This window comes from Astatotilapia calliptera, chromosome 14 (assembly GCF_900246225.1).
Source record: "Astatotilapia calliptera chromosome 14, fAstCal1.2, whole genome shotgun sequence".
NCBI classification, from domain to species: domain Eukaryota; kingdom Metazoa; phylum Chordata; class Actinopteri; order Cichliformes; family Cichlidae; genus Astatotilapia; species Astatotilapia calliptera.
Window position 1 is genome coordinate 11010929 of NC_039315.1, and position 13607 is coordinate 11024535.

General features: G+C 39.1%; 2 protein-coding genes across 2 annotated transcripts; both read left to right on the forward strand.

Annotated features, from left to right (window-relative positions):
- Positions 1 to 4286: 4286 nt before the first annotated feature.
- On the forward strand, positions 4287 to 6403 carry LOC113036347 (glutathione S-transferase omega-1). Its single transcript, XM_026192645.1, has 6 exons — positions 4287 to 4308; positions 5082 to 5190; positions 5291 to 5513; positions 5597 to 5698; positions 5892 to 5998; positions 6253 to 6403. Exons 2-6 carry the CDS (start codon positions 5132 to 5134, stop codon positions 6401 to 6403), a joined length of 642 nt encoding a protein of 213 aa, XP_026048430.1. The 5' UTR covers positions 4287 to 4308; positions 5082 to 5131.
- A 1337-nt stretch (positions 6404 to 7740) lies between these two features.
- On the forward strand, positions 7741 to 12453 carry LOC113036205 (dehydrogenase/reductase SDR family member 11-like). Its single transcript, XM_026192374.1, has 7 exons — positions 7741 to 7997; positions 10190 to 10399; positions 10721 to 10815; positions 11750 to 11879; positions 11979 to 12071; positions 12158 to 12223; positions 12304 to 12453. Exons 1-7 carry the CDS (start codon positions 7866 to 7868, stop codon positions 12340 to 12342), a joined length of 765 nt encoding a protein of 254 aa, XP_026048159.1. The 5' UTR covers positions 7741 to 7865; the 3' UTR covers positions 12343 to 12453.
- Positions 12454 to 13607: the final 1154 nt, after the last annotated feature.

Here is a 13607-nt window from a genome sequence, read left to right on the forward strand (position 1 = left end):
TAGTGAAAGCAGTCGAGTGGAGACGAAGAGAGCCGGACTGGAACAGACCTTGTTCCTTGAGTTCAAAACTGTCAATAAAATGCAATAATAGTAAGCACAATCATTGTGTGTCGTGTACTTTTCCACTAACATTTTTGATCCATGTGTGAAAGCTAAAACAAAGGAAGACTGTTTGCTGCCTCGGTCATACAGCAGATGCAGGCAGTAATATCCCACTTTTAGTTCAGTGGTGTCGAAGTCCAGGCCTCGAGGGCCGGTGGCCTGCAGGTTTTAGATAATACCCAGGGTCAACACACCTGAATCAAATTAAGGTGTGTTGACTCAAGCAAATAAAGGGAGGAATGTCAGAAGGAAACAAAAGGGGCAGCATTGTTGCAATGTCATGGTTAGTCATGTTGATGTTGATGTTCAAGTTCAGGTGGCTTTCATTGTCATTTGAATCATGTACAGTGGTACAGTACAGAGTGGAATGAGACAGCATTCCTCCAAGACCCCGGTGCTACAGATGAAACATAACAGACAAACACAGAACTGCGTAAAGTGGAATGTGCAAAATTGAAAAATAGAAAAGGCAAGACAGTGCATGACTATACAGAACAAGACGATAGAGACACAAGACGGTGCAATGGAACCACCAAGACACTATTTGGTCCAGAGTGGCCGCTGTGTCCCGCGCCACCAGTCATCTTTGTTAAATGGTAAGTGGACTGATTCTTATATAGTGCTTTTTTACTCTCCCAGAGTACTCAAAGCGCTCTATACAACATGCCACATTCACCCAATCACACCCATTCAACCAAGCACTTTCTTCTACTCTTAGTGCTTCCTAAATACATTCAGACACATTCATACTCTGATGGAAGCATCGGAGAGCAATTTGGGGACTTAGTATCTTGCCCAAGGATACTTGGATGACTGGAGGAGCCAGGGATCGGAGCAGGTCACCTGCTGATCGGATCCCTGGCTCCTCCCGTCTGCATGTCAAGTAAGGGAGTGATGTATTTGCAAAGTCATTATGAGCATTACATAATCTGTCCTGATGGTTTAAATGTAAATGTAGACCAGCTGAGTCACTGTTGACATGAGTATTGTCTATTACAATAATGATCTTTATATGACTGAATCAGAAGAGCACAGCCTGTCACAGTGGACAATGTGGTTTCTCTTTACTGCAAATTCATAAGAAATAAGGTAATAAATACTTTGTAGAAAGCAGGGTCATGTATGCAATATGTGTTTTGTAATAGATTAGTCAAGGAATTATTTCTAAGATTGTTATTTTAGCCTACACAAACACACTTCAGCCCGAAGTTCAGAGAATTCATCCAGCAGGTGATTCCCACACATGCATCACAAAAAAGAATGTACACTAGTAGTAATATACCTATACTTTTTTTGCCCCCCCCCCCCCCCCCCACACCCCCCTCTCCCCCCACCCCCGCGGGCATTTCCCCCCTCCCCTATCCCCCTCCGCGTCCGTGTGCGTGTGCACGTGCGCGAGAACGGACTTTTTGCACGTGCATGTGGGTCCTGGGGTCATATGAGTTTACATGTGTTTAATAGTAATATTTAATGAAACCATTATGTGTTTTAATTAAACTCTTTTTAAAGGATTGTATAGGTCTCAGAGTTCTGTTATTTAGACATAGATGATTTAATTTAACTACTTTAGGGGTATTTTAACTAGTTAGGAGACTTTTGCATTTTCTTCAGTGCTATTTAGGAGCAAATAGTTTTCAAACAGAGGGCCGCAAATAACAGTGATACTTCTAAAAACCGTGTATTCCCACACAGCATTTAATTTAGCTAGTTTAGGAAGATTTCACTTTTCTAATAGTTTCACAGGCTAATAGTTTTTAAATAGACCACCACAAACAACATGTATCCCTTTAGAAATAAACTGTGATACTTCTAAACGTACATATTCACACTAGCGCTGTATCAACCCCAATGTGGCTTTAATGCAACTAGTCTTATAATTATCTACTAGTCTGCAACAGTTAGACTCGATGATTACACATAGGTGATTTAACTATTTTAGGGGCATTTCACTTTTCTAAAAGTTTCACAGGCCAATAGTTTTAAATAGAGCACCACAAACAACATGTATTCTTTTAGAAATAAACTGTGATACTTCTAAAAAACACATATTCACACCTAGTCACACTCTGTAACAGTTAGACAGAGGGGGTGCAGTTAGGCTCCCAACAGTCTGTAAAAAGGTATGAAGCAACAAAAGAGGCTCCCTTATCAAGAGCATCCCAGCACCCATCTCAACTGTAGTTCCATACATTCCACATTTTTTAATTACAAACAAACAGTTACTTCCATTATCTTATCTTATCATGTCAGAGGCCAACAGAAACCTTGTCCAACAGAGTCTCCAAAGGCTTTCCACCTTTCTTCCTTACATCGTGCTCGTTTATCTCTACATCTCAGAGGTCAACTGAAAGTAGCCCCACCTATATAAAAACACCCCATCAGACACACAGTATTTTCCTCAGCACTTCACAACTGCCGCAAGGTATATCGTTTTAACTTTTTATTTTTTCACCTGAATGTGCGTTGGAGCCGACTTTGCTACCCGCACAGAGCGTTTCTGACAGTCGGGCGCTGCTTATACAATAGAGAAAAGCAACAATACAGAGTGTTTCTCTGCTCCAAGAAATCCGAGGGCCTTTCACAAGGTAAGCATGTCTGTTATACCCAGGGCATAAATGTCTGTATGTCGGTGCTGATTATTCAAACCCTGTTTAAAATGTGATACATATGTTGTCCGAAAACAATTCCTCTAAATTTGCAAAGTTACTGATTTAAAAAATATATATTTTCGAATTTTTAGTTGCATGTCAAACATATGATAGACTCTTGAGCATATTCATATAGCTAAATTCACAATGGTATAACCGTGCTAAATAAAAGAGGCCCAAGCACCAATGCACTCTAATCCACTCTGCTAAACTGTATGTTGATAAGTACATGAAGCGTACCTCTACCTCTACAGCTGAAAACAGTTTGTATCCGCACTCTGAGGGTCTGCTGAATTGTTTTTAATACGGCACCTTTTGACGAACAGCAGATGATGAAATCCTCTTTATTGTAGAAACTGTCCCTAAGCTATTGTTGCTCATACTTACTGAGGTCCCTAGCTACTTCCTTACTATGTCAGTAAACTTCTTTGAAAAGGAAGCTGTTGTAGATTTAAAGAAACATCTTAATTGAAGTAAAGGCAAAAAAACTGGAATGAATTTTATGTGACTGTTTATATTAAAGCCAACAACAGGTGAAAATCCAAAAACGGCTCCAATCCTTGGTATTAATGATCTCCCCCCTCTCTCTCCCTCTCTCTCTCTCTCTCTCTGTGTGTGTGTGTGTGTGTGTGTGTGTGTGTGTGTGTGTGTGTGTGTGTGTGTGTGTGTGTGTGTGTGTCCTCACAGAAGGAATGTCACAGCAGGAGCTTTTTCTCAAACGCATTACCAATCAGTTTGTTTTTTTTTTACAAGAAGTGTAGCTCATACAATGGTATAAATGTATTCTTTGCGATACTTTATGAATATGAAACTAAAGATTTTGAGTTCGTGCACATTGTGAAGCAAGAATCTAAATATTTGTGTCACAATAATTTCTATAAAAGCGTGTTGTTTATGGGGATAATGCAACAAATCTTTTGTGCGTCCTATTAATGATCAATGGTAATTGAAGAGGAACCCTGGCTCAGGACATTTTCATGACAAGTGACAGCGCAGACAACTACTAATGAGAGAACATGTTTTATCATCATAAACACGGTGATATGAAGCATCGTTAAAGTGTCACTTCAGTAATGTTGACTCATGTTTTTAATAATGACTTTAAAACACTAAACTCTAATTTCTGTGGTTATTTTAAGTTTAAAGTGCTATTTTAAGCACGATTTTGAGTTCGTGCACATTGTGAAGCCACAATGTGCACGAACTCAAAATCTTTCATTAATGTTCCAGAAAATACACATCAAGGTCAATTTTCAGACTGACACACCTCATTTCTCTACAGGTCTAATGTAGGATTTCAAATGTTAAAGTTCATGATAATAGCCTACACAATCAGAAAAAGAGAAAATACGTGTGGCTTGTTTAGCTTTCTGGGAAAAAGAGTCCTCTTTCTAAGAACAACACAGACTTCTCATACACGCACATCGCAGTGTATTCAGAACTTCAGCCGCACTATTCACTCGTGAAAATCTGAGCTCAGTCTTCACAGCCCGTCTTCTTTTTGTCTCATTCATTACTTCAGGTGCCAACGCGTCTGCTGAAAAGCATCTCGCTAAAGGTAAGACTTTAAGATATTACTGCGTTAAGTGAAGCCTCTGAAATGCAGTAAGCGCTGTTCCGTTCCCTGAACCGTTCTGCTCCCTGAGTTCTGTCGTGTTCCCTTACCTAGCTTGTGGTGAGGGTGTAGTTGCAGTTTTACAAAGCCATGCATTTTAATTAGGTCAATATTGATATTATTCGTGACGATTAAAAGCATGCGACTGAAAACGACTTTAAAAAAAAGTCAGAACAAATAGTGACACACTGTGGCTTCTCTAAAAACACACAGATGTCAGAAAATTACTTCTTCCTGCTAAAGAAAGGGTACAAATATGTAAATATACAACATCCATTTAAAGTCTACATTATATATACAGTATATAAATATTACCATGGCGGTATTTGTAATGTTAATGAAGGTGCTCTTTTCACATTTTTATACACAGTTCGTTTCCAAAAATCTTGGGATGTTGTGTAAAATTAAAATAGGAATGTATTGTAATGATTTAAAATCCTTACATTTAACTATAAACATGGGGCCCACCTGCTAATAACAAATATAAAATTCACTTTGCCCTTGTGGAAGCACAACATGTTCCAAACTGACAACTATAAAATTCCTTTAATTTATTGTACATTGTGTGAATTTTGTGCTTTCCTAATGGGAAAGCACAATGGATACATTAAAACAATTCAGCATTTTAAAATGTTGCATTACTGGCCTGAAAACACAAGTTAACTTCTTCTCCAAGCTGTTTTTTCTTATGGATGAAGGTTTTTTGTATCCCTCAGGTAGCGCTGCCCCTGGCCCAGTCCCTAAAGACTACATCAGGGTTTACAGCATGAGGTTCTGCCCTTTTGCCCAGAGGACCAGACTTGTGTTCAAAGCCAAAGGAATCAAGTAAGACTACTCTTTATTCTGCTTTACTTTACGAATGGAAAGTCATGACAATCCTAACCTTTACTTAAACACGTATGTGCAACCTGTTTTTGTGTTTCAGGCATGAAATCATAAATGTCCATCTGGCAGACAAGCCTGAGTGGTACCTTAAAAAGAATCCATTTGGGATTGTCCTGACACTGGAGACACCTGCTGGTGAGGTGATATACGAGTCACCCATCACCTGTGAATACCTGGATGAAGTTTACCCTGAAAAGAAGCTGTTTCCCTCCTCTCCCTTTGCTAAGGCTCAGCAAAAAATGATGCTGGAGCACTTTTCCAAAGTAGGTCACATGGAAACTTGCACATAAATCTTTATATTTTGTTTTTTAATCACCAAATAATCAGTTTAATGTCAGTGTTTTAGAGGATAGGATATTTTTACAGGATCTCATCAGGGAGAAAGAATGGTCAGGATGTCTCCGGACTGGAAGCTGAACTGAAAGAAAAGCTTTCCAAATTGAACGAGGTAGGTGACACAATTGATGCTTCTAGTTTCTTTACACATAAACATATAATTTGAAAGACTGTGTGTGAATGAGTGTGCTTGCAACTTTGTTTGCCAATCATAATCACTAATCAAAGGATTATTAAGATTATCTATACTTGGTTATTTTAGAGTATTAAATGCAACTCTAATAAATGTAACATTCAATTTCTAGGACCTCGTTAACAAGAAGACCAAGTTCTTTGGTGGCGATTCTATAACAATGATCGACTACATGATGTGGCCGTGGTTTGAGAGGCTGGAGACCTTTGAGTTGCAACAGTAGGTTTTCCAGATCTTGTTGTTCCATAAAGGTTTACCTCTTCCATGTGGACTTATTTTTCTTCCTTTCAAATGAAGAAATAACAGTGCCCAATCTGCAAAACTGTAACACAACTAAAGTAACAGTTTAATATCTAATTTGAGCTTTTCTTCCTTTGTAGCATCTACTGAATATCTTATATTTATTTCCTGTCTGCTGGATGTTTTGCAAACAAATGTGGGTTCACATGCTGTAATTTACTTTTGTCTTCTAGCTGTCTGGATGGTACACCTGAGCTGAAGAAGTGGACAGAGCGCATGCGGGAGGATCCAGCTGTTAAAGCCACCATGTACAGCGTAGATGCCCACAAGGCCTTCTACAAGACCTTCCTTGATGGGAACCCTGACTTTGACTATGGCCTGTAGAAGTTTGTGCTGACTGAACAAAAATATAGCTGTCTTTATATATTACTGTGTCAAACAAATCAGGTCTGTTTTCAAAATTCTGATGTGACATGTGTAAAGAGTTAAAGAGTCTAAAAAGTGAATGGGAGTGATTTTCAAATAAAAATTGTCCATGAAATGACTGGCCTCATTCTGAGTTTCCTATTTGTGCTCTAAGATGTATAAAAACAGTTAAATAAGGAGTGATCGTTAAAAGGAATTTAATATGATTTATTGCTTTACATAATTCAATTAATCTATTTAGCAATTAGACACTGATGGACCACCACAGAAGAAGAGCAGAAGTTGAGTGTGCAGGGAGCAGAGATGTTGACAGCAGAAGCGACATACTGAGAGCACACAGAGCAGAGATCTGAGCAAGAGCAAATGCCAACAACTGAGCGAGAATGGCAGTTATTGTGTGTGTATATGTATAATAGCAAACACTGAAATGAATTTTGTTTGCTCAAAATAATTGTCTCCTTAAAATGCAACATTTGCAAAAATTATTTATGTGCGCTCAGAATAGAGGCACAGCATTAGCCATGGAGAGAGGACCAGCAGTCCCAACAAGAGAGTGAGGAAGAAACAGAGGAAGTTGTAGTTAACGAAAAAGGTAGAGAGAGGAAGAGACTCAGGGAAAAATAAATGGCTCATGGTTAAAGCAATTTGATAATAACAAGCTAATAGCTAAAAGGTAACTTCATTTCTACATTGCAACTAAGATGTTCTAGCCCAACAACAGCTGTACGAACCTGATTAAAAAAGAAAAGAACATTTTGATAGACCAGGCCTGCATCTATCACTTAGTGTATTTCGATCTCGGCTATGTTGTCATAGCTGTAGATCCTAGTAGTGTGGATCAGTGAATCGGTGTCTCATTCACTCCTGACATAAAGCTTGATGTCATCCATGTAGAGGAAGTTGCTGACATTTGCTCCTTTGCTTCAGACGTTATCTGTAGCGAGTCTTGTTAATGATTTTGCTGAAGGGGGTTCAGGCCTATGCCGAGCAGCACTTGATGGAGATTTGTGTATTTGGCTTGAGGTTGGCCTGTAGCATTGTTCGCCACTTCCCCATTAAATTCTTGATGAAGGCTCTTATGGTCTTGTTGGTCTTTTACAGTTCTAGATAGGTCAATTGAGATTAAATTAGTTTTCATTTGATGGATATGAGTAAATAGATTGTAGTATAATTTTCAAGAGAAGCAACAAAAAAACCGATTTAAATGTTTTCCTACAGTTTGCTGATGTCATGAACGCAGCACAGAGACGACTGTTTTTAAGCGCTCTGGGCGTTCATAGTCATGTTCACAGGGTTCACAGCTCACGCTTTTGTGACAGGTCCATGAGAGCTCTGGGGTCTCTGCTGTAGACTCAGCATCCCTATCTTTATAATTGTGGGGCTTTCGTGGGTGTAGCAGGTTATCGTTGTCTGGACTGTGATGGAGCGCTGGCGGGGCAGAGTGGCTCTGGTGACCGGAGCCTCGGTCGGGATTGGGGCGGCTGTAGCGGTAGAGCTGGTCCGACTCGGTATGAAAGTGATGGGCTGCGCCAGGGACGTCGAAAAGATTCTGGTATGCTATAAAGGGAAAACTTAATTTCTGCATTTAATGTAAAGATAAATACATTTTGGTTGTTAAAGTTACTATTATGCAGGGGAAAACGCTATTCTTCGTTGTTGTTTTTTGTTTGTAGTTAAACTACTTTTGATTTACATCTACAGAGTTTTTATAAGAAGCTAGCAAAAGCCAGAATATTAAAATTTAAAACATAACGGTGAAAATCCTCTTTTGTGCCCTTTGTTTTCTTGAAATTTACAACTCTGTGGTTAATGATTCTTTAAGTTGGCACACAATCCGTCAGCATACTGTATGTAGATGATATGCACTGTTGGTTGTTGAACTTTGAAACATAATGATGTTGTCAAAGATTAGCCACAATCAACAATCTTAACAAAGTGCAGCTATAGCAGGGCTGGACTTGTAATCTGACACACCTGGCATTTTCCCGGTTGGCCGACACACTTTTGGAGAGATGGACCGGCCAGAAGGGCCGCTGCGCACCGGCGTACAAGCACTGACAGCAACCCATTGGCTCATTTTAATTACTGACACTGGATTGCCCAATAAAATTTCCTTGCTCGCTTGTAGAAAAAGGTAAGGGTGAAATAAGTGTCGAAAAGTTGGAGCTGAAAAGCTGAGAGAAAACAACAGGGGCGAGATAAGACCCTTTTTGGGGTGTGAAGTTTTATCAGATTACCCCTAAAAATAACTATAATAATAGTAGTATTATCTTCAAATGTTATATTATCATAACTTTTCTATTGAGGACAGAACAGGATAAAATGGAAACAAATTTTATGTCCAGTGTTGTTCTCTCATGATGTTACAGTCTCTCTGTTACAGACTTTAGTTGCTGCCAGAAAGACGATAAAGAAATAGTTTCATGGCACAAATCAGTGATGCAGATTTAAAACACACTTCAACTGAAATAGAGTAAAAGTTCAGACTGTATATAAATCACTAGAGATTATTAGCTAATTTTACCCTTCCGATCCACTAGTCTGCTGGGATATCACAAGTTAAGAAGCTGGTGTACTTATTATTATTTTTGTTTGTTAAATATTTCTGTTCCTATTCTGGTCAAATTGGGCTTCAGTGTTTGTGTACAGTACAGCTCCAGCTCCAGGTGACAGCAGGTCAAAATGATGTAACCTGTCAGCATCTAGCAACAGCCTGCATTCAGTTTAAATATTGCTATAAATTCTTATGGATCAGTCTTTTAATGGCTGTAGCGATTAAATTCATCAAAAATTATAAAGCTGTAGCTTCTGTTTTACCCACACGTCTACTCAGTGTGTTGTCCTGTTATCGTGGATCCCCCTGTTGCTCTTATAATAATTATTTAAAGATTAGATTTTTGTCATTTTCTAATTTCTAGATGAGTGAGGAGGATGGAGAGAGAGAACAAGGAGGTTGCAGAAGAAGAGGAAGAATGAGGGGGCAGAAAGTGAAGTTAGTGGGAAAACAAAAGTTATTTTTCACACAAAGTAGTTTTTCATGTATTTGATGGATGCTTTCTAGTAAGGTACTGAAAATGTCAGTGGACATTCTAAACAGAGCATAATGATATGAATGGTAGCATTTTACAGGATTCATACCACTTTAAACATGGCTAAACAGGGTGGCTGGCCGCCACTACATTGATGTGACATCTACAAATCTATTCTGTTCTATTGTTTCAATATCAACAATCAAACAAAAGGGAATATATATATAATATGTGTAGGCAGGATATATACATTTATTTATTCATTTATTTATTTATTTTCTGAGTGGATCATGGCGGGCTGCCTGGACCAAAAATGCCAGGACCATCTTTTTTTGTCCCAGTCCAGCCCTGAGCTACAGTGACATCTCCCAAGAATAAATTAAGAGCTTGAATTAGTAAAGTGGGTTTTTTTTTAATTTCCTTGATAAAATGCATGAACTGTTTGAAACACACCTCAAGACAAAACCAGACAAAATGCTTTTGCAGGCATCATCATGTGCCTGCTGTTACAAAATCATTAGTAGATCCATGAAAGAAGCAAAACTCAAAAATGGGCAGAACATCCAAACACAGGCAACTGTTTGTGGATGATATGCAAACTGGAAAGTCAAATCAGTGAATTTACAGTAACTTAGTATATTTGAATAGTAGATTCATAAACCTTAAAAACACAAAGTGGATTCTGAAGTGTGTCAATTTTTCTTTTTGGTTTCAGAAACTGGCAGCAGACTGTCAGAGTGCCGGCTACCCTGGTGTTTTGGTGCCTTTCAAGTGTGACTTGACCAAAGAAGAGGAGATTCTGGCCATGTTTGCAGCAATCAAAGAGCAGCACAAAGGCGTGGACGTGTGCATCAACAATGCTGGCTTGGCTCATCCAGAATTGTTGCTAAACGGCAAAACCCGTGGCTGGAAGAACATGATGGATGTAAGAGCTCAGAGTTATTGTAGAAATATAATATTTGTTGTAGCGTTTTATCAAAAGTAACATTCACAGGAATAATGTCCCAGCAGAACTTTGAACTGTAAAAAAGTGAAACATGTCATCATCTGTCACTGGTTTTAATATTGTAGCTGATCAGTGTGCATTAACCTCTCAGTGACTACAGCTCTTAAACTGACTCATTAATAGTTTTTGAAGCTGCTTATAACCGTTTTTCACCCACTGTATGCAAGAAGCAACAAGCAAGTGCATCAACCAGAATGTGCTGATTCCTGATATTTTGTTTTCTGTTTTTTTTTCTTGCAGGTAAATGTTCTTGCTCTCAGTATCTGCACACGCGAAGCGTATCAGTCGATGAAAGAGAGAAATGTGGATGATGGACACATCGTAAACATAAACGGGTTCGATATTTTTATTGGTGATATCAACCTGTATCATTATTATTATTAAAATTATTATGTTTTCACTTACAACAAAGTCACATTTTACAAGAGGGAAACTACCAGGTGGCTGGGCCTTAGCTTATGGGGGCCCAAAAGAGCTACATCAACAGCAGAGGCCATAGTTAGTCAATTCTGGTCAGGGGCAGAGACCCTGGCGGTCTGATCCCCGTTTGCCAAAACTGAGAATTTTTTGCCAAAATTCTCAGATGGGGCTAGTGAACAAGATTAAAACATACTGACTCAGTCTAGTCGGGCTCACCACAACCTACAGCTCAGGTTCTGCAGCAGTGCTGCTGACTCCAACTGAGGAAAGAGCCAGACAGTGGAAGGAGAGTGGGGTCTGGGCATCTCTGCTCAGATTGCTGCTTTGCAACCTGGCCCTGGATAAGCAGTAGGAAATAGATGAAGGGATGGATTTACTTCTTAACTGTCCCAGAATCTCCCAGTGCAGCCTTGATTTTAAAAGCAGAGCCAGAAACAGAATCAATGCAGATATCTAATTCCACTTATTATAGACTCTTTAGTCTAATGACAAGTGTCACTCATGCAGTAATAAAGGTCTGCAGCTCAGCATTTTATCAGCATATTAGTATTACTACATTTAGGAAGCAAAATAACTGACACCTGATTTAAAGATCTCGTTGGGGAAAAGGTTTTTTAGTCTTCATAATTAATAAGCAGAAATCCCATGCAGTATTTTATGGTGGCCAATCAGCAATCCAGAACCTGAATATTTCCAGTTAACTATCAACAAAACAGCTTTGTAGGCCTCGTGTTTCTTACATCATTGAGACATGACTTTAAAAGAGTTACTTTACTTGCACATTAATGCATGCTGTTTAATGCTGCTGTTTAATGCTCACCTGGTTAACGGTTTATAAATCTGTTGCAGCATGTGCGGACATCGTGTAATTACCAATCCTGATCTACATTTCTACACCGCCACAAAGTATGCTGTAACCGCCCTGACAGAGGGCCTGCGGCAGGCGCTGCGTGCAGAAAACAGCCATATCCGAGCCACAGTAAGGCTTTAAAAACACTGTAGGCAGCTCCAAAAGTCACTTTAAAACCAACATTACTGTGATGAGACCCTCACACACAGTATCCACTCTTTTTTGCAGTGTATTTCTCCTGGTTTGGTGGAGACAGAATTTTTGTCACGGTTCTACAAAAACAATCCTAATAAAGCAGCTGGTGCATACTCTGCATACAAGGTAAAATAATTATTCCTACACCTGATGTACTGTTGATGTGGTAACTCAAATAATAAGTCATTAATCACGTTTCACTTCTCTGACAGTCTCTGGAAGTAACAGATGTTGCCAATGCTGTTACGTACGTGCTCAGTGCCCCTCCTCATGTTCAGGTGATTTTTCTCTTATTTTTATGCCTTACTCTTTTTCTGTATAAATATCATTTTATATTAAAACACTGTTCTCCCTTCAGATCGGAGATGTTCGGATGCAAGGTACGGAGCAGGTTTAGAGTTGAACCACATGACCTCCCTGAAATTATGCACTTCTTCACTACATTTATGGGAATGATGATTTATGATCTGTTCACAAAACAGTTTTGTTGTTGATGTTTGTACTGAAATTTTCTACTAATATATAAAATAAAATGAGAGAAAACTGGCTGGCTTATTTTCCTGAAGGAAATCTCATTTAAAGAGCAGTGCATGGTGGAAAACATACAATTTTATACAAAGTATATAGAAACTCACAGTGCGACAGTATCAGGCTGTGGATAGCGATGGTAATGGGACACTCGAATTCAGAAACACTTGATTCCACCCCTTTGTGTTTTGACCACTAGGGGTCATAAAAGGTGCAGGTTAATATTTATTGCTAGAAGATTCGCTCAGAGAATCTGTCAGATTAAAATAAACTAGATTAAATTAATGCTGAGAATGCTCTCTTGGTCTCTGAGTATGTAAGTTTATAAAAAAATAAAGGACAAACTACCAGACAAAAGATTTTTGACCTGTGTGTTAAAATGTCAACATGGATGTAGGATTAAGCTTTACTGAATAACACAGCGTGGAAGATTTTCTGATGAAAGGCAAGCCTGCTTTAATCTAAATCTGTACTTCAGTCCATGGAGAGCTGCCAGAAGGACTCTCAGTCCAGAGGAAAGCAAAGGTTAGCTAAGGACTCCCGCCTCAGTCCACCACCTTTCTCATGTCAGTGTATATATATTCAGTTACACTGGACATACATTTGTATGTATGCACAAATGCAGCTGCAGGTCCTTGCACCTAAACACAAAGTGTAAGTCAGGAAATTGTCCCACTGTTTGGCACTTCACTCTGCTGTGCATGAACGGACTGTCAGCAAGTCAATACAGAGAAACACAAAACAAAGAGACCCAAAATAACCACATGGAGACTTAACACAATAAGCAGACACAAAGCAACTATAGAGGCGTATTACCAAAAAGATACACAGAACAATGCAGAGTAACCACAAATGAATACAATGTCTGTATCAGAGTGCCAGCTTCTTTGAGAAATAGGCCGGAGTTCTTCTTCCATCAGCAATGTGAGCCAGGTCATTTTCTGTCAATCCTCCACATGTGTGAACACAGTGGATTATTGGCTTCTTCAGCCAAACAAATCCACAGAACACGATGTTCTTTCATTATCATGTCTTCCCCCAAACCATACATTGTTCGTTTGATTTTCTGCTTGACCGCCTCCCTGGCTATTCAAAGCCATCGCCACAATAGTAACCAGAGGTCAACACATGACC